At 41.9% G+C, this 27330-nt stretch overlaps 2 protein-coding genes across 4 annotated transcripts in view; one reads left to right on the top strand and one right to left on the bottom strand.

The window, feature by feature from the left end:
* The window catches only part of KDM5A (lysine demethylase 5A), a 51245-nt gene extending 43208 nt beyond the window's left edge, over positions 1 to 8037 (bottom strand). The window contains exons 1-5 of one of the 2 annotated variants that reach the window (XM_059845711.1): positions 7658 to 8037; positions 5748 to 5825; positions 4047 to 4169; positions 1680 to 1850; positions 1072 to 1206 (exon numbers count right to left, since the gene is read on the bottom strand). In XM_059845711.1, coding sequence (XP_059701694.1) covers positions 1072 to 1206; positions 1680 to 1850; positions 4047 to 4169; positions 5748 to 5825; positions 7658 to 7822 — 672 coding nt within the window. In that variant the 5' untranslated portion in view covers positions 7823 to 8037. The remainder of the gene's footprint in view (positions 1 to 1071; positions 1207 to 1679; positions 1851 to 4046; positions 4170 to 5747; positions 5826 to 7657) is intronic. The other variant, XM_059845709.1, reaches the window with a different exon arrangement.
* An 881-nt stretch (positions 8038 to 8918) lies between these two features.
* CCDC77 (coiled-coil domain containing 77) lies at positions 8919 to 25929 on the top strand. 2 transcript variants are annotated; one of them, XM_059845708.1, is made up of 11 exons: positions 8919 to 9053; positions 14497 to 14713; positions 15898 to 16040; positions 18587 to 18683; positions 19980 to 20037; positions 20786 to 20877; positions 21801 to 21949; positions 22301 to 22541; positions 23397 to 23522; positions 23608 to 23760; positions 25543 to 25929. In XM_059845708.1, exons 1-11 carry the CDS (start codon positions 9022 to 9024, stop codon positions 25687 to 25689), a joined length of 1455 nt encoding a protein of 484 aa, XP_059701691.1. In that variant the 5' UTR covers positions 8919 to 9021; the 3' UTR covers positions 25690 to 25929. The 2 variants fall into 2 exon arrangements, with proteins under 2 accessions (XP_059701691.1, XP_059701690.1); XM_059845707.1 differs by lacking the exon at positions 8919 to 9053 and adding an exon at positions 12875 to 13123.
* Positions 25930 to 27330: the final 1401 nt, after the last annotated feature.

Genomic DNA, 27330 nt, shown 5'->3' with positions numbered 1-27330 from the left:
TGACGCACTGCTATATGGCTATGATAAATAACTTCAGGTCATCTTTAGCAAGCTGAGAAAACACACTAAAAAAGACAATTCAGTCTAAACCATCAGAGAAGAAGGCAAAAAATTATAAAGGATACTCAAATACCTCTTTGACAAGAAAGGTGCATTGTAAAAAAAAGGCAGTTAAAGAGCATTTGAAAAAACCTTGTGGTGCTGGAGCTAAGTCTAGAATAGTGAAGCAAGTAGGAAGCTGGTTGCATTTAAATCCAGCTTTCCCCCACGCTCTGCTGATGAGCCAGCAGGGAGCCACCAGACTTCATGTGAAAAGCCTCAGATGCTGCCTGCAAGGAGTATCTCTGTCAGAAGGAGAAGGCCTGATTTAGTGCAATAGAGCCATCAGGGCAATACCCCACAATTATTTTCAGTAAGACAGCAATTTTAAATGGTGGTGATTCAGTCTGAACTCAGATTTCCTCAGAGGTATCACCCAGGAGTTAATATCACCTATGAGAATACCAGAAATTCCTACAACACCTATAATTCAGAAGGAAGGAAACTGCTTTTCAGCAGAAAAACTGTAGGACTCCTATGTAGTTTCAGCCATCATTGATCATCTCCTCACACATCTGTTTCAGCTCTTCAGAAGAACTGCCTGCTCAGCTTGAGATAGTTAGTCCCACATGCAATTCCACAATTAACCATTACTTACATGTATTTGCATTTATGTCATTAAGAGGCATATTTTAAAAAGGTTTTTAAAAGTTCCAGAACTTTGTACAAGCAGAAGCTTTAACATCAACTCACAAACAGCTGTCTTGTTTTCACAGATACATGCCTTACTAAGGTACTTAGGTCACTTATCAGTAAACAAAAAGCAACTTTTAGAAGTTCTGACACAAATAGTGCATATGCTGTATCAAACCAGATCTCAGAGTTACAAACTGAGAGTTATTTCTCAGGATTTCAGTTAAATGAAGACTGTTTCCCAGTGGTGCTCCTGAGCAGGTTCCCACAGGCAAAGGCTACTGTAGTGGTGGGAGAAATAAGAGTTCCCAGTCTGCAAAAGCTGATCAACAGAAATACCTGGGATTTGACACGCCTGGTTCTCTTCAGCATAACATTCATTCTTGAAGCCTGCTTTGGGGAAGCTTGGGCATCTGAACTGAGGTCCTCAGCCTCCATTTTTTCCTTAAGATCCAAGTTAGGCTTTTGGATGCCCTAGAGGAGCAGAGCACAGGACACTGTTGGTCAGGCAGTGCTAATCATTCCAGAGCCTATGAATCATTCTGTTTGCTAAGAAACAGGACGAGTGAAGTCACACAGACCACTTGGGAAAGAGGCCAATTAATTCATGCACCCTTCAAATAAGAAAACTGAATCCCAGCTTGCAGGTTATCAAGAGAAAAATAAACATTTCCAATTAAGCATATAATCTTTTGCCTTGTTTTCCTTCCCAACATGGCTGATTTCAGTCCTATAAAGACATACCAGAAAATAACTACACAAGGTCACGTTCCAACTTCTAGCACTATTCTGCCACAGATAACTACGAGGGTGGTTCTAGCTTTGCTGGCACAGCTGGAGCTTCTAACAGCACTGACCCCATGTCCCAGTTTCACATGGAGCAGTAACACAGCACTCTGTGTGCCTTTTGGGTACCCTCTTCATAACATGAAAGACGAGCATCTCACCATGAGGCTGACCCCGGACTGGAAGAGCTCGTAGGGATACAGGATCCGTTCATAGTGAGACTTGAGCAACGAGCCCGTGCCCTTCCCTGGCAGGTAGCCAAGCCGACTCGCCACTTTAGACCATTTCTTCTCTTTGGTCACTACTTCAAAGCCTCCTTTGTTGGCAACAATCTGAAATAAATAAAAAGTTAAGGGTTTTGAGCTGCTCTCACCAGCTTGCATAAAGCAAGAATCAATTAAACCAATCAAATGTTAAAAGGTTCCACAAAAAGTGACAGAATCCTGAAATTAGCTTTCATTTCCTGAAAGACTAGTTCTTTAATAACAAATTTTAAGTTATTATTATAAGTAATAACTTACTTATTCTTATTGCTTCATATATTTAATGTGATTTTTAATTTACTAGCAAATGTAAACTGCATACTGTCCGTGACAGGAGGAGTCCAACAGTTAAGGTTTATCATGTGCTGGAAAAGATACAAAACCTACCATAAGAACAAACTGAAAAGTTAACCCTCACCAGACTTGTACTCTGCAGTAAAACAGAGTCTGGCCAGCAATAAAACCCATTTTAACAGTCCCCAGGCAGAAGGGAGTGTTGGAGCTCAGAACTCTCCCAAAACCCTGAAGGGAAGAGAGACTACTATAAAAAGAGGGAAAAGTAAATTTACCTTCCAGCTCAGCCCAGTTATTAGACATGACTTCAACTGGTTTGAGACCAGTAATTCACATACAGAACTATCACTGCTTACAATTCTATGTATATACAATTAAAAACAAGACCATTTGCCTGCAAGCAATATAGCAGCTTATGAGTTGCTTCCTCTGACACACAGGCCACATTTCCACTGCCTCCATTCCTTCTAATTTCACTGCCAAACAACATAAAACACAAATGGATTACAAATCCATTTATATTATTTATATTTATATCAAACTAGTATCATTTTTACAGCAGTGTAGTTTTGCATTGCATTTCTCCACACATGAGGACTAAAGTTTAAGCCTAATGTTCCACATACTGTTAGAAACCTCAAGGCAAAAACATTTTATTACTGGAGTGAAATTTATGGTTTGCTTGTGAGGCTGAGGTAAAATGAAAAGTCTAACTGTGACAGTGACAAGTAAATTTGTGAATTCTGGTTTCTCCTATAATCACACAGAGTTACACTTAAATAAAACAATAATAATATTGATCATTATTTTTCCTCATATTTACAGAAAAGCTCTAGAAAAACCTTTTGAAATGAAACCCATCCTAAATGTCAACTTATCTTTAAAATTTCCAAGAAAACTTGTTTTCTAAAATTATCTATACATGAACAACAGCTAAAGAAGCCAGTAATGAACCAAATCAACTCAGAGCTGCAAATCTACAGCCAATTGAAATGTTCCAGCTCACTACAGTGACTCAGATATTCTTCAGTACCTCTCTGATATTCTGCATATCCCAGTAAGCCACCATAGACACAAAAAGAAAAAAAATACAGGAAGACACTTTATCAGCTTTTTTCTGCATTTTATCAGCCCTTCCAGACTTTGCAAAATACTTGACTTTCTTTAAAATGAAAATATACCCATTTACATTTTTACTTACCTAAGAGAAACAAATCTTGATGGGGAATGGAAACTGATGCTCTAACCTAGAAGCACTAGAACTACCAGAACTTCGGTCTCTTCCCTGCAAGAAGAAATCTACCTATTTATATTTATTAGCAGCTAAGTCTATAATGGTACATTTATTTTGCCAGTGCAAAACCAAATTCCAACAGAGACTTGTGCATAAACTTTGAAAGAAGTTTGGTGTGTTGACCATACATAACTATGGAAATATTCATTTCTAGCCAGCCTTAAGCCAAGTCTGTTTTGGAAATTAAAGTAAGTATTCCTGGAGATGACATTATATATTTTCAAAGAAATGTGTTCATATAAACCTCTGCTGGAAGAGAGGAAGGAGAAACTGCAACAATTCATTACAGAATTGTTGATCAGAGCTGAAATGCACACAGGCATACTGTTGCCTTCTCAAAGAACACCTCAAACTCCTGCAGCTCCACCACATGTGAAAATGGAGAACTAAAAATCAAGAGGCCAGCTGACATCAGGGCATTCAAGCTATACAAGGTAATAAATACCTGCTGTATGGAATCCAACCAATCCAAACAAAGGTAACTAATTTAATTACACTGTGATATGTTTGCCATAAACATTCAAATTAGAAATGTTTTTTTTCACTGCATTTTTCCCACTTATTTAATCCCTGGATTAATGAGACTAGCACTGTAACACAAGCCCTTCCTCTTGCTTGGCTTCTTGAGCTTGACTGAAAACTGAATCCCTGTCTGCCTAAGGCCTACAAATACTTACCTTGCTCAGACCATACAGATCCAGTATTTTTCTCTCGACCACAGGGATTTTTAAATTGGATCCTTGGAGTTCCCAAAATTTTGCTAACTGATCCAAGAAGTCCAGTTTCACTCTTGTCATTGCCTGGAATCAGTAAAGGTAGACAATCATGTATGTTCAAAACCAAATGTAACAAAATCCTACAGTCCTGAGAGAAAACAAGCTAAGTTTTTAGAGTGTTTCCATTTTCAACATGAAACTTGGCACGGGAGGTATTTCTTTGTCAGGTTAAAAAAAAACTAAAAATAGAAACATTGTTAAAAAGAAAGATTTTACAAAAAGAAAATTATATTTGCTTTTCTCTCTGCATTTAAGACACTATAAATTAAATTCCTACCAAATAACTTCTTGGTCTGAAAGCAAAATGCAGGCTTACGAAATAATCAGCATTCCAGGGAGAAACAAAAGAACAATTATTAATTGTGACCCCCAAGAGAACACTGCATTTGACCTGAGGCCATGGAGAAGGCTTTCAAAATAGAATGACAAAACAGATTATGGATGTGCAGTTTGAATAGAAGTGTGTAATATCAAATGGTAGAAAACTTAAAGTTTAAGAATATAGTAATACATATACATAAAGCAGAGGTTTTAGGGTGGAGGCTAGGCCTTCTTCTTTACCTTCTTCTTCACGGGCTTGGGTGGTTTTGTGTAATCAGATAAAGTCCGCATTGCGGGCCACGGGTGGTTGGTTATTAGGTTAAAAGTAAAAAATTTTAAGTGTCATTTCTTAATTAGAGATTAAAAGGCCTTGTAGAGAGAGAGCTATGGCTTCATTTTTTTTAGTTTGTTAGAGAGAAGTGCTGTAGAACTGACGGCTTGTGAGACTGTAACATAGATAAGAAGTAATAAACATCTCAGTCCAAACAGAAATACCATCCCATGCATTTATTTAATCCCAACCCTGGCAAAAAGAAGTTAAGATTCAACACAGTGGTGCGAACAGGACAATTACTTATGGGGAGGAGAGAACTACCAAGTTTTTATATATGCCAGTTTTTATATATGACCAGTTTTTATATTTGCCTTATCCACACAAAGGGCCTCTTCTCTGGAGTACCCAAATCACTTTCCATAAGGAGACCCATTTACAAGCCAAATGACATTTTGGTATGTGAACAAAGCAAGGCTTTGAGAAATGTTGCAGAGAAAAGGAAAAACCAGGACAGAATGGAGGTCATACTGCTTTCAAGACAGATCCCATAAGTTTTTAATTCATAAAATTAACCAGCTATAATAAGCCAATAAAAAATAACTTTAAGGCTTAAAACACATTATCACGACAGTATGATGTAACCAGAGGCACCAGAGCAGCAGGAAATATTTTAAGAGGAAAAAATCATTGCCTGTGGAGCTCTGATGGCAAGACACTGGCTGCTCTTACTACACACATGATATTTGGAATTTATTCTAGACACTACCAGGTGAATGTGAAAAACTCCTGTGGTTATTCTGGGTAATAAAATAAAAACCAGATTTTTCTCAAAGCGAGGGACAGTTATTTTATACAAACTCTACCACTGCCAAGTAAAAACAATGATATGGTCTATGGGCTTCTAAAGTGTCCCCCATCCAGAAATCTACCAAGATGCAAATCTCAAGTAGGGAGACCACTTTCTTTCAGTGCAAACACAAAATTATATCAACAGTGGAAAAGCTCACCTCCAGTTCATTCAGGCGCTGAATTCGTGGAGTGAAACGAAAACTTTGTACTTCACATGCAAATGGAGGCTGCCAGTCCTAAACAGAGACAGAAACACATTTTACTGCTTCCAGAAACTTCTCTGAAAAATGCACAAAACCAAACACCCTAATAATGCCTGAGTAAACAAGCTTCCAATAGTAAATTAGTTTCTAAGAACAACTGGTGATATCATTTTCCAATTTTAAGACATTTTTGTGCTTATACAACAATGTTCCTCCCACCATATTTTAGTCTGAAGAAAGATCCTCACAGATTCAAAAATGTCAAAGAAAATAAGATTCAAAGCATTTCAGTATGCATTACCTCATGCTAAGCTTAAACACGAGATACACTCTGTAGCTGGTTGGTTATTTATTTACTTTAAATAAAGAATCCATATATCCTGCACACTGAAAAATCCCCAGTATCAACAGCAACAAAGACTAAATCAGGCACATCATAACACATCTAATGGTTTTCTGCTTGTCCTTTCAATAAAGACAAGGCCACCAGTCGGGAGCCCAACTCTTTAACAGGAATTGAGCCTTAAATAATGACTTTCTCAGCACTGTCAGGGGTCAGTGCAACAACCAGTGCCTCCCAGCTCCATCTCTCAAAACCATGTTACAACACCAAAACAAGTAATTCAGCTTTTTAGCACTTTTTACCAAAGCTTCAGTTACAGCAGATCATCTACCTGCAGTGACTACACCACAAGAAGGACACGCCATTACAGGTGGACAAGCCACACAATCTGCTGCAGCATATAAAGGCCTCGAGCACAACCTTAAATATTTACAACTTCTATTATTAGGAAACAGCAATTAATCAGTCAGGGCAGTATGAAATGTGTGACTTAGCAATTATTGCAGGTTGCAAATCAACCCGACACGTGTGACCTGTGAAACCCTGCAAAGCAAGCAGCTCAGCAGCCTCAGAGGAACACCAATGCATCCAACAGCCAGGAAAGTTCCAGTTATCCTCAATGAACAGGATCTGGATCTGTTCCTTGTGGCCTCTCAACCTGAGCTATGCAGCTTATTTTAGAAAGGGCAGCCCCTTGGAGGTCAAGCTTTCACCATGTCATTAAACTAACCGAACACATTCCAGGAACCAAAACAGGTCAGGAGAGAGCCATGAAATCCAATCAGCAACCCCCATTCCCACACTGTTCTCAGTTACACGCTGTCTTTCCAGGTTTTTACCTCTCTCACTGCTTTCAAGTCTCTTATTAACAGCTGCATTTGAAGTTTATTTGTACTTTAATAACTCAGTGGAGTAAGGGCCTTTTGCCAAGCTGCCTGATGCTCTCCCTGCGATGACCTGCCCTGCCAGGCCACTGGGCAGGCGACCCTAAGTAACGACCAAGCCGTCGGAGAGATTGAGCTGCTGCCTCCTGAGGAGCTGTGCACAAACACAATGCCCGTACACGAACAGGTCCTCCTCTTACCAGTCTAAAAATTGTGTTTATGAACAATGATCCATAACGAACAAATATCCTTCATTCCCCTTCTTCCCCGCCCGGAACAAACGCCCGATTTCAACTACAAAGCCTTCCCAGCGTTCACAAGTCGACTGCTGGCGTTTTGGAAGTAAAAATAACACGAAGTCCCGGGCACGGCCATGCACTCACTATTCACTTCTCAGCTGCTCAAAGCAGCCTCTACAAAGCCCCGCTCGGAGGTCAAAGATTCTACAGGTTCCTCGGCGTCCCTGGCACGGACACCGCGGCCTATGGAAAGCGACACACGAAACCCCGAGCGAGCTCGGGGGAACGGCCTGCCCAGCTCCGCACGTCCTCCGCCCGGCCACCGAGGGCCCGGCCGCTCTCAGACCTGCCGGCGCAGCCCGGGGACCCCTCGGGCGCAGCCGCCGAGGCGAGCGGTACCTTGGGGGGCCGGATCTTGCAGATGCCGGTTTTCTCGGCCAGGCCGCGGATGCGGCCGATGAAGCCGAGCGGGTCGCTGAACTCCTCCCAGCTGGGTTCGAACACGGGGCACTCGGGCGGCGGCACGAACTCGGCCGCATAGCGCGACCCGCCGCCCCCCGCCATGGCCGCTGGGGGAGGGGGGCGCCGCCGCCGCCGGGAGCGCAGGGCGGAGAGGGACGGCCGGGGGGCTCACGGGCTGGGCCAGGGACCGAGGCGCATCCCCCGGCGGCGCTGCCGGGCCGGGCGGCGGGATCTGCTGCCAAGTGCCGCTGTCGCCGTCCCGGCCGGGACCGCTGCCCCCGCCCGAGCCCCGCTCCTCGCGTCCCGGCCCGCCGGAAGTGACGCCCTTTTCTAATCCCTCCCCGGAAGTTTTTCACATTGCCTTCCGATCTAAAAAGTAGTCCCTCCGCCGCTCTTCTTCTGGAGAGGTAGCTTCCGCTCCTGCCGCTCCCGGGAACGCTTCCGCGACAGATTCCAGCAGAAATCCGCCCCGCCCGCCGCCCCTCCAGCCACTGCGCCGGGGCAGGAGGAACCGGGGACCGGGGAGGGCGGGGTCACGGCCACTTCCGCCGCGGAGGAATGTGCGACGGTATCCAAGCCATTCACTTCCGGTTCCGCGGGGCCGCGTCGCCCATTGTCTGTGCCGGACGTCAGGAGCGCTGCTAGAGGCCACGCCCCCTTCTGGGCCCCGCCCCTTACCCTCCCCTCAGGAGCGGTCGGTACCGAAGGAAAAGAGTCGGGATGGGGAAGGGCTCCACAAATATCACAGAGTCCGGCTCCTGGCCCTGCACAGGCACCCCAAGAGTCACACCGTGTGCCCGAGAGCGTTGTCCGAATGCTCCTTGGGCTCTGGCAGGCTGTGCTGTGCCCAGTGCCCTGGGGAGCTGTTCAGTGCCCAATCACCCTCTCGGGGAAAAACCTTTTCCTGATACCCAACCTAAACCTGTCCTGGCACAGCTTCAGGCCATTCCCTGAGTCCTGTCACTGGTCACAGAGAGATCTGTATCTTTTACCTATCCATTGCAACCCAGTCTTCCAAAGTAAATTGCAGGTGTTTTTAACCAAATAAAATGTATGTCGTGTTTAACCAGAACTGTGCCTTCACTGTCTACCAAATGCCACATTTCACTTTATTCTTACTGGTTATTCAAACCTCCGTCCTGCTGTTCTATTTCAGCCTCAGAAAAAGTTAATTCCCTCCTCCTGTTACCAAGAGGCTTTACAAGATCTGCTGCACAAAGATTAAAATGTTTCTCTGCGTCACTTCCCAGCCAGATTAAAGTGGTGCCACCCACATTTTACGTGTGGCCAACACACGTCCAATGCAAATGGCTAATTTTAACAGAAGTTACAGGTAAGACCAAACTGATCTTATAAAACATTGAGAAAATGGAGGTTATTGTGTTGTTGCTAAGTATTCTTGCATTTCATAGGGGGATTCTGACATGGATGCTTGATAATTTTATGTAGGACTATATAAGCATGTGGGATGCAGATGTTTCCTTACTAGTATCTAGAAATATATTTCTACAAGCTCCTTCCACCTTTTTTTTTATTATTTAGTTGTGTCTCTCTTCTGATGAGCTGTACCAGATTCTTTTTAGAAAATACATGTGTCTTGTATTCCCCACAACAGAATCACCACCTACCCAATTTCTAAGATAAGCAGTGATTTAGCCAGGAATATCAGAAGGAAAAATCTCCCTGCTCAAAAGCTTTTTTTTGAGATTCAGTCTTTTGCTGGTTTCCCTGTAGACTCTTCAAGATTGTTTTGGTTTCATCTTAAGATATTTAGACTAGTGGAGGTCTCTGGGAGGCAATGCTGGGAATGTTGCAGCAGCAAAACCTAAATATCCTATATAACCCAAGGGGGCGTTTTTCTTATCTGTTCTGCAAGAGATCCTTTTCGAAAGACTATTTAAGCTTTTCTTTATTACGTGCCCTGGTTTTGGGGCTGTTAGCCTTTAAAAAAACCTGTCCACATATTGTATCTGCAGGGACCCCTGTGGCAGGGAGAATGGAATGATGATCTGACTCCATGTTCTCAGAAGGCTAATTTATTATTTTATGATACTATATTATACTAAAGAATAGAGAAAGGGTAGTGTGGTCTTAGATAGCATGAGTTCTAACACCATCATAGTGCAAGGATTTCATATCACCAGAGCTTCATACCTCCTCAATGTTTCCCACAAGCTCTACTAAGCACAAACTGTTCCTAGTCCTTGCAGCAGCCATCTAACTCCAGATCCCACCAATCCACTCTTTTACACCACTTGTTCTTGTTGGCTACAGGTGTGGCCTGTTAAGATCAGGCCTGCTTCTAATCTTTGGTAATTGGTCCAGCTGCAACTCACTGGGGAATAAGATTACCTTCTATACCACCTTCATTTACCCATACTGTATCCCCCTACAGGTTATTTACAGAATGCTAAAAAGATAATAATGAAAACTTGTGACTCTCTCCAGAGTCCTGACACAGCTTGGCACTGATTGGCCAAGGAGTGGAAACATTCACACCAGAATCCAATGCAACAGTCACCTGTGAAAAAACAATCTCCAAACACATTCCACATGAGCAAAACACAGGAGAAGCAAATTAAATAATAATTGTTTCCCTTTTCTCTGTGGCTTCTCAGTTTCCCAGGAGAAAACTCCTGGGCGAAGGGATTTTTCCAGAGAATGTGACAGTTACCTTGTACTCCATGTCAGTTTTTATTCTCCTTGGTTATCTGGGGTTATTTATCATTTCCCTGAGAGAAGACTTCAGCCCCTCATACAATGTCTGCAGCTGCTCTATGGGAATAGGGACAGCCCCCTGTCCAACCCCAGGGAATCATAAATATCCTGAGCTGGAAGGAACCAACCAACAAGTGTCATCAGGGCCAGTCCCTGACAGCAGCCTTTCTTCTGGACTTTGCCAAGAGAAATTATCTACCCTGCTATTTTCTCTGTTTCGTGAGGAAATTGATTTGAAGGAGAATCACAGAGTCACAGATTGTTCTGAGTTGGAAGGGACCCTCAGGTATCACAGAGTCCAGCTCCTGGCCCTGCACAGGACACCCCAAGAGTCACACCGTGTGCCCGAGAGAATTGTCCGAATGCTCCTTGGGCTCTGGCAGGCTGTGCTGTGCCCACTGCCCTGGGGAGCTGTTCCAGTGCCCAACCACCCTCTGGGGGAAAAACCTTTTCCTGATACTCAACCTAAACTTGCCCTGGCACAGCTACAGGCTGTGAAAAATGCAAATTATATTATTGGCTTTTTGCAAATAATAAAATGAATACTATATATGTTATGTTGGAAAGTTGTGCTGTATTAATCCCTTTTTTGTAGTGCTGTACTCATCTTTTTAAGTAGTGTGGTGAATATAGTTTTAGGCTACAGAAAGTATGGAGTGTAAGATACTTTTTCTAACTAGTTCAAGGAGAGATAACAGACACAACACACAAAAAAACCCAAGAGAAGAATTATTGCCTCCTTATCAGGAAGAGCCAGACTTCGAGGGACCAAGACAATTGATTTACAAGATGAGGGAGGAAGTTGGCAATAACCAGAAAACACCTTTGTTTGAAAAGAATATTTGCATCATATATGAGATACATGAATATGCAACAGGCTATTGCTTTTAAGAGTTAATCCTTTGTTAGCAAGGTGTGTTTCCATGGCAGAGTGCCAGACACCCAGATGTCCATAATTCTTTACTTTTATTGTCCTTTATTGTCCTAACTGTGATTGTCCAAATTCTTATTGCTCTGATTTTTATGATTATTTTTATAACTATTTTATTACTATTAAACTTTTAAAATGTTAACACAAGTGGTTGGCGTTTTTCAAAAGGCCATTCTTTCAGGTCCTGTCGCTGGTCACCAAAAAGAGATAAATGCCTGCCCCTCCTCTTCCCCTCACAAAGAAGCTGCAAATTGTGATAAGGAAGAACCTCGTGGTTTCATAAATGAGCCTTTTTTTTTTTTTTCCTTGTCATACAGAAAGTCCATGTCTTTTAAAAAAAATCTTAAGGCATAAAGAACCCTGGCTTATTGCTGAGTGTGAAAAATGTGTATTTTATGATTGGCTTTTCACAAATATTAAAATGAATATTTTATGTGTTATGTTAGAAAGTTTTGCTGTATTAATTTTCTTAAGTAGTGGGTTAAATATAGTTTTAGGTTATAACATAATGTTAAAATAGAAACTATGCAATGTAAGATACTTTTTTCAAAGAGAGGAATGAGGTACTCCCACTGAGATAGCAGCCACAGGACACCTAAATCTTTCAGGGAAAAAGAATTTATTGCTCCCTTGTCAGAAGAAATGAACTTCTTCCCACCTCACTCAGCCTGAAGACACTGTCAGGATTAAGAGGAAGAAGCTGACACTGACCAGACAGAATCCTGTGTTTGAATGGAATTTATGCATCATGTATGAGATGTTTGAATATGCAACAGGCTGTTGTTTTTAAGGGTTAATCCTCTGTTAACATGTCTCCTTTTTTGGGCTTATTTTGCCCAGAAAAAGGTACCCGGACCATCCGTAACTCTGTTTTTATTGCCTCGTATTGTCCTAAGTCTTAATTGTCCAAATTGTTATTACTCTAATTATATTACTATTTTTATAACCATTTTATTACTATTATACTTTTAAAATTTTAAAAACAAGTGGTTGGCATTTTTCACACTGAGCAAATTGTTTTTTTCTCCAGCACACTTAATAAATTAGGAAATAGTTTGGTACATAAATGGCAACACTTAGGTACTACTGGGAATACATGAGGAGGATGAGGAGACTAAAAGATACCTGGATGACCTAAAGAGCACATTCAGTTCAGCCAGAATTTGTGCCAGTAACTTCTTGTGGCTGCTTCCGAATGCCAGGTCATTTTCAAAGGAGAAGGGGCTCCTTGCACGGCATGTTTTGCTGGTGTGAATAAAGGTTGCTTTTATTTCGCCCGTAGCGAATCACTACCCTCACAAACACAGGCCGATAAGCACAGGCCCAATACTCCACCATGGGCCCTCCGGCCACCCATGAACTACAACTCCCAGACGCGCCGGTGCAGAACCGCTGCTGCCTTTGTCGCGAGCGCTGATTGGCGCAAGCTCCTGGCTCCGCATGAAAGCCTGTCTGTGATTGGAGGAGGCTGAGGGGGCGGGGCGTCGCGCCGTTTAAGTCGCGGCGGGGCCGGTACAGCCGTTGCTCGGCCGTTGGGGCTGTGAGGAGGCGGAGGCGGGACCCCTATCCCGGGACCTCTATCCCGGGCCTTTTCTCCCGGGCCTTTTCCAGCGGGGCTCCCGCCGGGCACCCTCCTCTTCACCAGTCCACCGGGGTGCCCGAAGCCGCCTTCCCCCACCCATGGACAGCCAGGCTCTCCGCAGGGCCGTGATGAGCGCGGCGGAACGCGCTGCGGGGAGCCCGCGCTGCCCAAGGTAGTGAGTGTGGGGCTGCTGCTGCTGCCTGGACCCCCGGAGCCCTCTCCTTCCTCCCTGGCAGCCTGGCTCCCGGAGCCCTCTCCTTCCTCCCTGGCAGCCTGGCTCCCGGAGCCCTCTCCTTACTTTCTGGTAGATTGGTTTGCCCTAGGGCGCCTCTGGGGCTGCTCCTGTGCCTGCTGTGCTTCCTCGTTCTTCCGTCTTTCAGTTTCTGCTGCTCTTCGGCCGTGAAACTTCGCCTTGTGCCTGGGTTACTTCTTTCTTTCTAGGGTTATTTCTCTAAATGTGTTTTTTAAGGAGTTTCTGGTCCTACATCAAGTTCTTGCACACAGTATTTACACTTTGGCGTATTTAATGCTTTCCTACAGTGCCCAGAGTTTTCATGGTTGTGCACTGGGGTTCTGATCCAAGCAGCTTTGGTGAGTGGCCCCACAAAGGTCACCATTGCCTCAGTGTCACCTGCCAAATCAGTTCTTCATCAAAATTCCTGATTCTCCAGGACCAGATTCTGGTTAAGTAGCTCTTTAGTCAAGAGGCGTCTTAGCTTCTATTATTCATAGTATCATTTGGGGGAAAAAAAGCTTGTTGTATCAATATAAATAATAAAAAGAGCCCTTTCCAAAGTTTTTTTTTAATTCTGCATCTGTATTTGAGAATTTGCTCCTCGTTTAAACATACTAAATATTGTTTTGACAGGTGAGGGAAAATGCAGTATGTAATTAGACATATTCTTGATTTGATAACATTGACTTGCTTTCCATGTAGCACTTCAACATAAGATTCAAGAACTTGGCAGCTTCTGTTTCAGTGTTGAGGTTGGATAGACTGTGTGGATGAGAACATCAAGTACAGCAGAAAGGAAAGCACATAGATTCCTAGACCTACATCTTAAATTATAAGGGCTGGTGCATTAGCTAGCCTGAATTATCATCTTCATTCAGTGGTCTGTCTTAAGAAAGTGTTTTTCTGTCTGGGTGTCCAGTAGGGACTGTCACAGATTGTTTTCCTGTTTATTTCACAGTGGCTGCTGCTTCTAATTGAACAGCAATGGACTTTTTATCCCCTGAGTGCTGTCCTTCTATTCTTTTTCTCCTCTTCATACTTATCTTCCACAAATAATGTGTGAGGCTTTACTTCCATAGCATCTTGTTTAATCTTTTTCCATGGGTTGGGCCCTCCTCCACAGTACAGTACACCTGCAAGCTGCTCTTTATCGAAGTTCTTGCTTCTCCTAAGTGCTGTGATCTCCTGTTAATACCCAGAGAACAGTCAAGCTAATCTGTAAAAACTTAAAATCTTTTTAGCTAATTTAGAAAGTGTTTTAATTTTCCTGTCTGAAGCTTACATGTCATCAGAGACTTGTTTCTATCCAGGGTGCCAACGCCCCGTGCCTCTTCCAGATCTGCTGAGTCCCGGTGTCCCAGTCAGGAGGATTTCCCTCCCCTCCCATCCATCGGGGAGCGCTTGGCCCATCTGAACCCCTCCCACGAGCTCCTGGACTATTACCGCAAGAAGATCGCTGACTTCGATGAGGAACACGAGGAATTAGTAAAAAGGCTGGAGAGATACAAGCAAACCTATGATGAACAGGTTAGGAAATGAGTTTTTCACCGATGATGGACTACATGCACAAGCTTAGTATTTTTATTCAGTTGAAAACTCAGCACAGAAGTCTTGGGATTTATCAGCAACTTGGATTTTGGTGGTTGATTTTAGGATCTAGCTGTCTGTCCTCTGTCAAATCAAACAGAAATATGCCTGTAGGATGTTCTTCAAAAGTCATTATGGCTTGGTTATATCTTCACAGTGAGAATTTTGTCTTTTTATTTTCTTTTTAATATTAAGGCCTTAGTTTAGATGCTCATTTCCCATGTTGTCCAGCTTCTTTCCCTTGCTTCTTGTACTGAAGGAATGCTCTTTTGTCCAAATTTAATAGGCTTTGACTTATGGGTATAATATATATATATGCAGTGGACTTCATAAGCTTGGCCGTAAGCTGTTAAGTAGAAATCTAAACATTTGCCTTTTAAGAGGAAGAAATCTTAAAGAATATCTGCAACATATGCAGTGCTCTGATACAGGCTATAGCACGTATCTGCCTAGCAATCATCTTTGTAATTTTGTGGATGGTTCTTTGGGAATAAAACTGTCACTTCTAAGGTGATTGAGGTGCCTCCTCAAGCACTGGCCATGCTTGAAGCAGCTTGAAAGTCCTTGGGGAAGTGTGTACTGGACATCTCACTATCATGTAGAAAAAAGAGGGGCAGGGTGCAAAATAATGCTTTTTTTTCATACAGGAGTAGTTGGCAGCTTCTTATACTAGGTGGACACAATGAAACATTGTAACTAGCTGGATTTCTCACTGCTAAACCATACAGATATTTTAGTGTTTGTTCTTGGTTTATTTCAAAAGTAAATCCTGTTAGAGGCTTTGCTAGGTTTTTGTTGATGTCAGACTTCCCATACCTGCTCCGACCACCAGTGTGGAAATGCAACCACTCCAGTTTCCACTGGAGACCCAAGCTGAGGCCTTATTTCACTGTTGTGTAGTGACAGTGATTCTCAGGGTTCTGAACTCCCAGCTGAAACATTTTAAAATATTTTCTCCAATTTTTCTAATACTGCCCTCATCTGGTCAAATATTATAGGAGAATAAAATAATTCATGAGCTGGCTGTTCTATCCCAGTTCCAGACTCAGAGCACAAGCAGTTTGAAGTTTGTAAGTGTTGTCCAGGCTCTGTTCCATTTCAAGTCCCTTATTGTCTCCACTCAGCACCAGCTGCAGTGGGAAGTCAGGCACTTGGAGGAGGAGATTGCAGAGCTGCAGAAGGCTTTGAGTGACATGCAGGTGTACCTGTTCCAGGAGAAGGAGCAGGTCCTTCGCCTCTACTCGGAGAATGACCGTCTGAAACTCAGGTGGGCTGTCACCATGGTATTTTCTGAGAAATCCTTTCACTGGGATTTTTCTCCTGAGAAGCCTCAGAAAAGAAATGTAAACAATAATTATCTGATTGCTTGGAATGTGGTTTATTGCATTTTTTAGTCTTCTAGTCTGACAAAGTTCCTCACAGAGGAGCACCGCTTATCGCTGGTCGGGGGTCTGTGTACAAGTTATGAACAGGGCAGGGCTGCTAGGAACGTGCTTTGAGCTGTTTTATTTTTCAGCATCAGTCTCATGGCATGGTTATGACAGTGGGAAGGTGCCATCAGCTCACATCTCAGGCAGAAGACTAAGAACTTGATGCTACAACTTACTTTATAGGTTTTTTGACTACTAACACAAAGCAAGAGCATATTGACAGTAGTTCTATCCAAGTACTACAAGCACATGTACCTTTAGTTAAAACAATGCTTACTTATTTCAAATACAATACTTGTTTGTGCATTGTGTTTTAAGACTTACAAAGCTCTATTATTAAGCTTAAAACTTCCTAATATCTTGTTAGATAAACTTTTCTGTAGCTTGAAGAATTACTCTAAATAAGCATTAATACACAGACCATTGTTCTATTTGTCCTTACTTTTCTACATTTTACATAATTTTTCTGCTAACCTATCTCATAGGTACTGCTTAGCTCTAATCACAGTTCTCCTGTCTCTAAGACCTGCCTTTTTTAGCTTTCCCAAAACCCTCTGATTTTATTCCCACATGGTCTGGAGGTTGCTTACCAACAGGTGCATCTTTGATTGGTTCCATGTGAATTGTTTTTACTTAATGACCAATCCCAGTCCAGCGGTGTCAGACACTCTGGTCAGTCACGGGTTTTTATTATTCATTCTTGTCTAGCCTTCTGATGTATCCTTTCTTTAATATAGTTTTAGTTTATCATCTCTTTTAATATAATATCATAAAATAATACATCAGCCTTCTGAGAACTTGGAGTCAGATTCTCATCTCTCACCTCATCCTGGGACCCACTACACCACGACAGTGGGCTGTCTTGTGTGGGGGGCTGAGGCACTGCCAGCAGCAATTCATTGTCAGCCAGACCTGGAGTCCTCAGAGCAGCAATTATTCCACACTTCCTATGAAACCATACCAGTGAAGGTGCAGTGCAATCTGTTAGGCTGCTAAATGTTTCCACTTATTATTCCTCCTATTCTGGTAGTAGAAGGAAGAGCAGAAGTTGAACACTGGTTCAGATTTGAATTGTGTGTTACCAGTTTGAACGTGAAGTTTTGATTGAAGCTGTCTCTGGTGGGTTGACCTTGGCTGGATGCCAAGTGTCCACCAAGACCAAGGCATCTTTTGTCACTCACCTCCTCTGCTGGACAGGGGAAGGAAAATACAAGAAAAGACTCATGGGTCAACATAAGGACAGAGAGATCATTCACCAGTTACCATCACAGGCAAAACAAACTTGACTGGAGGAATTAACAATTAAATGACCAGAGGGCTGGAGCCTCTGTCTTACAAAGACAGGCTGAGAGAGTAGAGGCTGTTCAGCCTTGAGAAGAGAAGACTCCAGGGAGCCCTTCTAGCACACAGAGGGCCTGCAAGAGAGCTGGAGAGGGACTACTACAGGAGCATGTAGTGACAGGATGAGAGGGATGGCTTTAACTGAAAGAGGGCAGGTTTAGATTAGTTGTTGGCAGGAAATTCTTCACTATGAGGATGGTGAGCCACTGGAACAGGCTGCCAAGAGGAGCTGTGGATGCTCCATCCCCTCCAGTGTTCAAGGCCAGGTTGGATGATCTCTGAGAAACCTGGTTTAGTGGAAGGTTCCCAGCCTGTGGCAAGGGGCTTGAAGCTAGATGATCTCTAAGGTCCCTTCCAACCCAAACCATTCTATGAAATCAGAGTAGGATAATGAGAAATAAACCCAGGTCTTAAAACACCTTTCCCCCTTCTCCCAGCTCAACTTGACTCATGAATTTCCTACCTCTTCCTCCTCCTGAGGAGCACAGAGGGGGAGGGAATGGGGATTGTGGTCCATTCATTACATATTGTCTCTGCCACTTCTTCCTCCTCACTCTTTCTGTGCTCCAGCATGAGTTTTTCCATTCAAGATTTAAGAATTTAAGTCAAAACCTGTGTTGGTATGCTTTGACACTTCTCAGGAGCGTGATAAAAAGTCTGATACAGCCCTTAATGTAGTTTGCTTTAAAAACAATGGACACTTACAATCGGAGAGAATTTTAGGTAGTTCATAACTCTTAATGCAAATTCTTCTCACCATGTGCTATTGTATCAGCCTACATAGAATTGTCATATTTGAAAAGAGAAATGCTCTCCAATCTCAGCAAAATTAGTGCTGTTCTTGTATTGGCAACATCAGCAATGTCTTTGGGACCTTGTTTTTAAAGCAGTATTCTCAGGTTGGAAAACTTACAAGCATCAACAGGTAGAGTAAAAGGACAGTGTGTCACAATGTCATGATGTGTTTTTAAAAAAAAATCTGCTTCTATTTGTATATTTTCTATTGTCTATTTTTTTATTTTCACTTCCTTTTGTATTCCAGGGAATTGGAGGACAGGAAAAAAATCCAACAACTCCTGGCTATACTGGGAGCAGATGAAGGAGAAATTACATATTTTCATAAGGAGCCTCCACATAAGGCAAGTTCCATTTTTCTGTAGATCTCCTCTTTGAATTTTAATGTGAGTATCTGTATGCCAGAGTCTGATCACAGGCCAGATCTGTCCCACAAGTCAAAGGCTGCTAAATGAGCCCAAAGCAAGAGGGGTCTGTAGCAACATCAGGTTTTAGTAAAAATGCTGTAGTATAAAGGAACAAGCACACTGCAAGTAGATCCTCTTAGCATCAGCCTCCTCCTGCCTTCAAAACAAACCTCCAGCTTGGCCTCTGAAATGTCAGTTGGGAGTCTGAAGTCATCTGGCAAATGGTTGTCAAGAAGATATCAAGAACACAACAAAAGGGGGGGAAAAAGTGCAGAAAATGGCCAGGCACAGTGTTTGAATCTCAGCTGTCTCAGAATGCCTGTCTCTTAGAGCTTCAGTCAGGAAGAATGTGTCAAGGTTGCTGCAGCAGTTTCCTGGGCTCAAGGTTGCTGAAGAACCATCTACTCTAGACAACATTGTGTTGCATATTTCAGAAGTGATGTTGAATTGTTTAAATGGCAGCACGTATGATGTGCAATGTAGCTGAACCTAATCAGGAAAGTAATGAGTGATTTGGATTTACAGAGACTATGACAGGAATATAGGATTTCTTCTGGAATAAAGTGCAGAAAAAGGCTGAAATATGCTGCATTGTTCATGGTTGCTCTGCAGTGCTCAAGCTCTTCAAAACTCTTGCAAAAGCTTTAAAATTCCTGGTTTAGGGTAGCTCTAAAATTAAGCCTATTATGTAATATCAACCTAAAGATAAGCATTGGGGTTATAACCTGCTCTTTCATGGCCTCCTTTTTTTAGGTGGGTTTCAGTTCAATAGTTGAGTTTCAGTATTTTTATCACTTAGCTTCTTTCTCAGGCTTGTTCAGTATCATGAATGAATGTGCTGATAAATGAAGCTTCATGTTTCTCTGTCTTGCTGAGACAAGAAGGAGTATAAAAAAAAGGAAATAACATCATCTTTACCTTCCTCTTCTCTCTGTCTCCAAAATGCTCTTTTTCCTGCTGAGGGTGCTGATTTTCATCCTAATGAAGCCATCAGAGGCAGAATTACTTTCCACTTTTTCTGACGGAAAATATAGAGGCAGTAATGGCAAAACTTATCCATGATAAAGGAAACCTTTCAACATGGGCATTACACTTGTGAAATGTAATGTCTTCCTTGTCTTGTGGTAGAAGTAAGGTAATCCTGTTCTTTTCGATATCTTGTTTTAAGGTTTGTTCTTGACCATTGCACCTTTGGGGAAGTAGGTGCTCAGTGCATTTGTCTTTTTTCTGTAGGTTACTGTTCTGCAAAGGCCACCAGAGACCCAAGAACAGGATGATGTATCCAGCACAGGTACCACACCAAGCTGAGTACCAGCAACTCACCTATTGCTTTTTTTGTGTGTCTTTCTCCTGTATGCCAAAAAAAAAATCTGTCTGTGAATGCTTTGGTAAATCTCCATTAAGTTCCCTAAATGTGGCTGTACATATCCATGCAGTACTCCTGGCTTCCCTTCAACATCCTTTAAAACAGCCTTAGCTGGCTCTCATGTCCCTGATGTGCTCAGCTAAGGAGGAGGCTGTGTGACCCTCATGTGGCTGTTCTGGAACTGTGCAGGCACCTTTACCACAGCCACTCCAAGCTGTCAGGTTCTGCTTGCCTTTCATGCAGACAGTAGTGTGGCTCCCCATGCCTACATACTAATTTTCTCTTTTGAAATAATTGTTTCATCAAATTGACTGAAATTAGCCATCAAGCTCAGAACTCATTCAAACATTGAATGATGTTTGTGCAGCTGTGGCATCTGTCTATTCATCACTTATTTTAAGAAAACATGTCAAATTTTCTTTCTATATATGCCAGCAAAATTAGGAGGGTGCCTAAATACTGCAGTATGATAGAAGGGATAAAGGAGAGTGATCACCCAAGTTCTAGAATTTTTTTCTTTCAGCTGACCCTCCTAGAAGTCCTTGTGACTGTAGCAGTGGAAATCTTTCTGCTGTTCCTGTAGGCCCACCACAACACAAATATGTCATGCTTGGAAAGGTACTGCAAGTACATTGGAAAACCCTTTCCTACTTCAGTTAAATTTCTTCGATAGGTACAGACAAGAGTGCTTCAAAACCAACAGCAAAAGGAGACAAATTAAGAAGTTGTGAGAGAGATCAAAAAGATGACACACTTCTACTACAGGTAAAAACATCTGCTATCTGATGGACATACTTGCTGGCTTGCAGAAAATTATGATTAAAAAATATTCTGTCTGCTTAAGATAAGATGTAGATGTACCAGTTGTGTAAATCCCTGCATCTTACTACGGATTCACACTTTGTCAGTTTACTTAGCTGTTTCTTTGCTGTGAATGTAAATTTAAGAACTGATTCTGGAAGCTTTATGTAAGCAGATGTTCCAGTAATGTCAACTGAAATATGTTGTCCTTAAGTATAGAATGTGTAATTGATGTTATCTCCCATAATTTGATAGCAGATATGAATTTACATTAAACTCACTGAAGATGTGCAGGGTTGAGTGTTTTGTGCAAGCTTGACAAAAGCAATGTGTTTGTGACAGTATTAGGCAGCCCCATAAGGTGCACTGATACAATGAACTGTTTCCTTTTCTAGACTTCCATAAAAGTTTAGGTATAGGTAGCATGACAGAATGAAAGATATAATGTGCAGAAGCACGAACTGGGGAAGATGCCAGAAGCTGTATGCAAAGTATGAGGAAGGATGAATCAAGCAAATAATGGTTGAACTTGTACAGCAGACAGTGATGGTGGTTGGTTTTATTATTATTTGTTCAAGCAAAGGTACAGAAGTGTTTCTGCATATTCCACAGGATTTGTTAGATGTGTGCAATTTAAATCTTAACAATGCAAAAATATTGACCATCTACTGTTGCTCCTTATAGTATGCCTCTCTTGCCTACAGTATGATTTTCTTTTAAATGCTTTAGTTGTTTGAAATACTCAGCATTTAAACAAAACAAAAGATTGAGAAATTAGAACTGCCAAAGGTGTTACCAGGTACAGTTTTTGATTTAAATCTTGGAATTTAACAGGAACAGAGCTGGTGTGAGGTCTTGTTCTGTAATGTCTTTGTTTGCCTGTGCAGGTGAAGGCCCTACAAGCTCAGATAGAAGAACAGACACGATTAACCAAGGAACAGGTTGAGGCTCTGCTCGAGGACAGGCGGATTCAGATGGAGGAAGCTGAGGTCCGGCATCAGAAGGACCAGGACAAGATCAAAGCTATAACAGAAAAGTGAGTGTGGGAGCATAACCATGATGTAGTCATGAGATGAGAAGAGAGGGAGCAATAGAAATGTTATGACTTTCAGTGTGTTGCTTTCTGCAGCAGGCAGAAAAGCAAATTGCGCAGCCATCTGGTAGTGTGTGTGGAAGATGAGTGGAATAATCTGCTTATTAAAAATCCCCTCTCACATTGGAAGAAGAGCACTTCTTTCATTAGATGTGAAGAGTTAAACTCACATTTAGACCACGTGTCTTCTCCCATGCTTCTTCCAACTTGCAGTGATGACTGATGACATTAAGTCATCACTGCAAGATGAACTTCTAGGAAAGAAGTTAACTCCACTGGGATCCGTTTTTGCAGGCTCCATAAGACCCAAAATCTGTTATATGAGAGTACCCGGGACTTTCTCCAGCTCAAGTTTGATGCCAGAGCCAATGAGAAAGCATGGATGGCAGAGAAGGACAGTCTGTTGAGGAAACTTAGCAAAGATCTGGATCAACTTGCTTTCAGCACAGAGTCAGGACAAAAGAAGCAGACGGAGCTGAAGAAGATGCTTCAAGGAAGTGATGGAGCTTCAAAACTCCACAGCAAAGAAATAAAGGTAATTTTTTTTTTTCCTTTGATAGAGCACTCTTGAACAGTTTTTGATTAGAAAATTGCAAGCACCTTGGCTTTGCACAATACACAGTCACGAGCAGCAGTTTCAAAATTGTGCTGGGTTGCCTTAAGTTACACTGTTGTTTGCAGTAATCTAAGTAAAAAACCCCTCCTGCTTCAAAATCAGCATCACCTTCTATACATTTATCTGAAATTTGTTAGGATTTATGGTAGCATGTCACTGTCAATTTCTTTCATTCTCAGAAAAAATCCCAAATTCTGTAAACTGTGTGATTAAGTGGGGCCAACAGTTTTTAACTGACTGCACGTGGCTCTCTGTTCCTGTAAGGGCTCTGACCTAATGGTCTTAGAATGCAGTGTCTGGATCTTCCTTGATGCTGTCAGGGGGAGAATAAGCCCTCTCAATTGATGTCTTCCAGCTCTTCTCTAGCAGTCTGAATTTTTCTTGTTCTTCCACTACAATTCCAGTGGGAAGCTGGGAGATCAAATAAGGAATTGGAAAGTAAACAGGCAATAGGGAATTGTTTCCATCTAGCCCTAAATGTAGATGCCTCTGAAATGCAGTATGGGGCAATCAGCTGTGAAAGGGGAGTTTGAGCATTAGTTGAATGTTATTTTTAATGATGAGCAGACATTTTAATGATCAGCAGACAATTCGAAGGTTTTGGTAATGGGACTGAAGTTAGAATATTCTCTTCACATACTTATGAGCTCTAGTTCCAGATAATTTTTATTTTCCTGTCATATTGGCAGTGATATCACACTTGCTTGTCCAGGGCAGGGGAAGTTTTGTAAGCATAGTCTTGAGTTAATTTTTTCTGTTTTTCCTATGTCCTAGTTACTGCAAGACAAGCTAGTGCAGGAGAAACACCTGTCACACATGTACAGAGAGCAGTGTGTCTCCCTGGAAGGGGAGGTGGCTAGGATCCGTGAGGAGAGAGATGCTGGCAAAGAACTCTTTCAGGTAATTAGTCTGTAATCATCTGCTGGCTGGGTGATGACCTTCCAACATTTATTTTGTATGACCTACTGAGTTTTCATCTCCACAGGAACGCTCAGAGAAGATGGGGAAGCGCCTGAAACTGATGACTCAGCGATGTGAAGCCTTGGAAAAACGTCGTAACCTGGAAGTAGAGGGCTTCAAGAATGACATCAAACAGCTTCAGCAGAAACTGAAAGATGTAGAGAAGAAGATTTATAAGGTAACAGCTAAGCCTGAGGCAGACTGTTGTCTGCTTATCCTATAGAGATGTATTCTCAGTATTTAATGTAGTATTCCCCTAGGGTAAAGGAAATAATTCATTTTCTAAGTGTGCCTTTAAATATCAGTATCTGACAAAATTTGCCTCTGTATTTTACAAAGCAAAAAAGATTTCGTTGTTTATCAATTAGGCATCAAGCTTACCAAGAACTGTCCCTGCTATACATTAGCTGTGTATTTTTGTTTCCCCTCTCAAAAGTTCTTGTGTGATACCTGTAGCTTACTTAGCTATCTCAAAATTGCAAGGCAGTGGTTTGATTCACAAATTTATCCTGCAAAGGAACTAAGAAAATTATTGTTTATTTTCTTTGTGAGAGCCATAGTGTTTGGTTATGTTCCAGTAAGAGGTTGATCATTGTCTTAAGTATTTTGAATACTCTGTTTATTACTTTAGTATGTCATTTGTGGCTTTGCAAAAATCAGTGCAGAAGCAGTGGCTGGAAGTTGTTTTCTGTAGTAACTTCCAGGTGTGTAGATGAACATCAGAACAGCTTAGAGGGAAAGGCACAGCCTTGATGTTGCTTGGAGTTAAGGATGAGACATTTATCTATAATATGCTTGAGAGGATGATCTTGGTATGGCTTAGGCTCAACTGCAGGAGTCTGGCAGTGCTACTGATTCATTCTTTTCCTGTACTTTTGATGCACGGTTCAGTTTATGCAGACTAAATACATCTATTTTGATTAAAGGCTTCAATTTGTTTGGGGCTTTTTGGCTGTGGGTTTTTTTTTTTTAATGGCCTGTGAATTTTTCAACTTTATTCTTTAAGGACTAACAGCATTATATGAACAAGGGGAGAAGTGTGTATGATGCCTTTACTGGAGACTTGTATGTTTTATATCTGTGGGTGTGCTCTTCATTGTATTCTCAATTTCTTAACACTGTTAACCACAAGAGGGCAGGGTAACAAAACACTTGCAAGAAGTCTCCAGAGTCATCATTCAATCCTTCTCGTTGCTTGAGGTCAAAATGACTAGAGGTGACTAAATTTCCTGATTTGCATATTAACATTTTTGACTGAGAACTACATGATGACACAATAAGAAACCATAGTGGGTCAAGAGAGAAGGATTTTTTAGCAGCTTCCAATGCTGTGTCCTTGAAAGTGGCTGGGCTGGCATGCTCTATTCAGTTGCAGGGTGACAGGAAATGTCAGCCCTGGCCAGCTTGCCATCAGGAGTTCTGATTATCCAGCAGCCTTTATTCAGCTCAGTAGAGGCACTGCCTGAGTCAAGGCTTTGGACTTGAACTGCTCTGGAATGCTGTGCAGTTCAGAGGGCAGCAGGTCAGCCACAGCAGTTAGAACACCTCTAGCTGAAATAGCAAGAGATAAGATGACATTTTATCTTCTGAGGTACTTAGAACTAGATATGAGTTCCTTGATAAATACTTTAACTTGCCCCTTTTTGTGTCTCTCTAAATAATACAGGAACTAGGAAGGAGTCAACAGGCTGAGTCAACATGGTTATGTTCTATTAAGATTTCTTCCTTGCTAGTACTATAATACAACAATATCATGTTATGAAAGCTTTGTTCTTTATTTTTGGTTCTGAAGCACCATCCTATTGGTGATGTGCATTATCCTAGTGCTATTAACTTACACATCCTCTTTGCTGGCTACAAAGGGTCTCCTTTAGAATTCTCTCCCTCATATACTTACCATAATACTTCATAAATTGTATTCTGTGCAGCTTTGTTTTTCTTAATCTGTTTTTGTTTTTAGGTGGCTTTGAATCTGGGACCAGACCAGGATCTTGCAATTCTCCGTGAAATCCGCCAAGGAAACAAACTAACACGTAAAATTCAAGGAGAACTAAAAGACTTAAAAACAAAAATCTACATCTTAGAGGATGAGCTACGGCACTGCTGAAGCTGAATTATTAGCTGGCATCCTAATTTTAGGAATAGGACATTGCTAGACTTGAATAGTCATATGAAGGAACAGCTCCTGCTTGTTTGTTTCCTGGCATCCATCAACAGAAGTTGAAGAAATCTGCTGTTAATGTCATAAGTGTACATGAGCCATTCCTAATGTACCAGATTATATTGCTGTTTGAGCTGAGAGATGTCACCTGATAAAACTGACTTTAAAAGTACATGATGACTGATATATCAGGAGTGTGTGTGTGACTATATCTTCATATCTGTGGTAGGGATCAGTGTATACTGTCCTTTGCCTTTATTTGGAGCATTTTGTAAATCACATACATGGTTATAATGAAATTATTAATCATAGAAGGATCTAGTTGAAGATCTGAATTTTGGCTGACATTTTCCTATGTGAGAAGCAGCTTTTAAAATAGTTCACATGATTCCTGTTTTGGTGCTTAACACCTCAGGATGTAACTGTAAATTCTCATATAGAAAGTCTGTACTAACTTGTCTTATATTTGACTCCTGGACAGGATAACTATTTTTAAATGGCTCCCATTTGCTTGGTTTTAACCTAATTGGAATAAACCTAACTGATTTAATATGGTGGGGAAAGATAACCCATTATAGAACTCTTCTGCAAGGATGAGCAGCATTCACATGAGTTCTGAATGCTTGGTGTGGGGAGGGAGGTACTACACAACTGGAAGTCATCTTCCCCTTCCTCACATGTTTTTTTAACATGCAAAGGAAGCCCATAATAAAGGGGACCTAGTATCTTTCTTAACCACCATATTATCTTTGTAGCTCTAAACAAGATCACGGTTATGTGCAGAGAAATCTGGCCAGCTTTTGCTACAGCAGTTGTTGCTACTGAACTGCAACAAACTGGGGTGGAAGAGCAGGTGCACAGTTGCTAGATGAGATCTGTAACTGTAGCTGTATATGGTGATTTTCTTCATACAAGACATGAGGATTCTAGAAAACAGATGAAATCATGACAAGGGTTACCATGTGGCTCCAGCCCAGGTACTCATGCTTTTACTGTAGCATCTGCAAATCTTGTCCACCTTGCAGCCTGAGAGCAGATCTGTAGCAGAGAAGGGATTTCAACACCTCTGTTTCCTACTTTACCTTTTTTCACCTTGGTTCTGAAGTATACATCATAAAGGCTACCAGCACTACTTCCCCTTTGAGCAGAACTTAGTGTGTGAAAGCAGGCAGTTTCTTTTAGGTGTGGAAGTGTCCATGCAGATCCTCATTTAGTGTTTCGTAGGTAGATATGGAAGAGATGGATGTGAAGGTTTGGAGAAGGAAGAGTTGTTTTTATAGCATCAGCTAAAGCAATGCAGGAGGGGAAATGCCCTTAAGACACCCATATCCACATCAGTTGTCTTAACCTTTTTGTGACAAGCTTGCTGTCCCTTATGGTCCTGTACTGTGGCTTTATTCTCTATGTGTTCTTGAGGGCAATTGATCAGACCTGAGTGTTCTGACAGTCCTTGAGTGCTCAACTACTCTGCAGCTTGCAAGGGGCTGTTTTAAAGGATGTTGCACTGATCAGCTGAGCTGAAAATGCTGAAATGTTCAGAAACTGATTCATGAACAACTTGGGTGCTGATGTGATGTGGACATTTAA

Source organism: Haemorhous mexicanus, chromosome 5, assembly GCF_027477595.1.
Source record: "Haemorhous mexicanus isolate bHaeMex1 chromosome 5, bHaeMex1.pri, whole genome shotgun sequence".
Classification (NCBI taxonomy): domain Eukaryota; kingdom Metazoa; phylum Chordata; class Aves; order Passeriformes; family Fringillidae; genus Haemorhous; species Haemorhous mexicanus.
Note: the sequence above shows the minus strand (reverse complement) of the source record. Positions and strands in the feature narration are given on the sequence as shown.

What these genes read in the sequence shown, in the direction of transcription:
- CCDC77 (XM_059845707.1), top strand. Translation starts at nt 13,050, where the DNA reads ATGGACAGCCAGGCTCTCCGCAGGGCCGTGATGAGCGCGGCGGAACGC. An exon ending in AGCAAACCTATGATGAACAG is followed by an intron (nt 14,714 to 15,897) that starts GTTAGGAAATGA and finishes GTCTCCACTCAG; the next exon opens with CACCAGCTGCAGTGGGAAGT. An exon ending in ATCAAAGCTATAACAGAAAA is followed by an intron (nt 21,950 to 22,300) that starts GTGAGTGTGGGA and finishes CCGTTTTTGCAG; the next exon opens with GCTCCATAAGACCCAAAATC.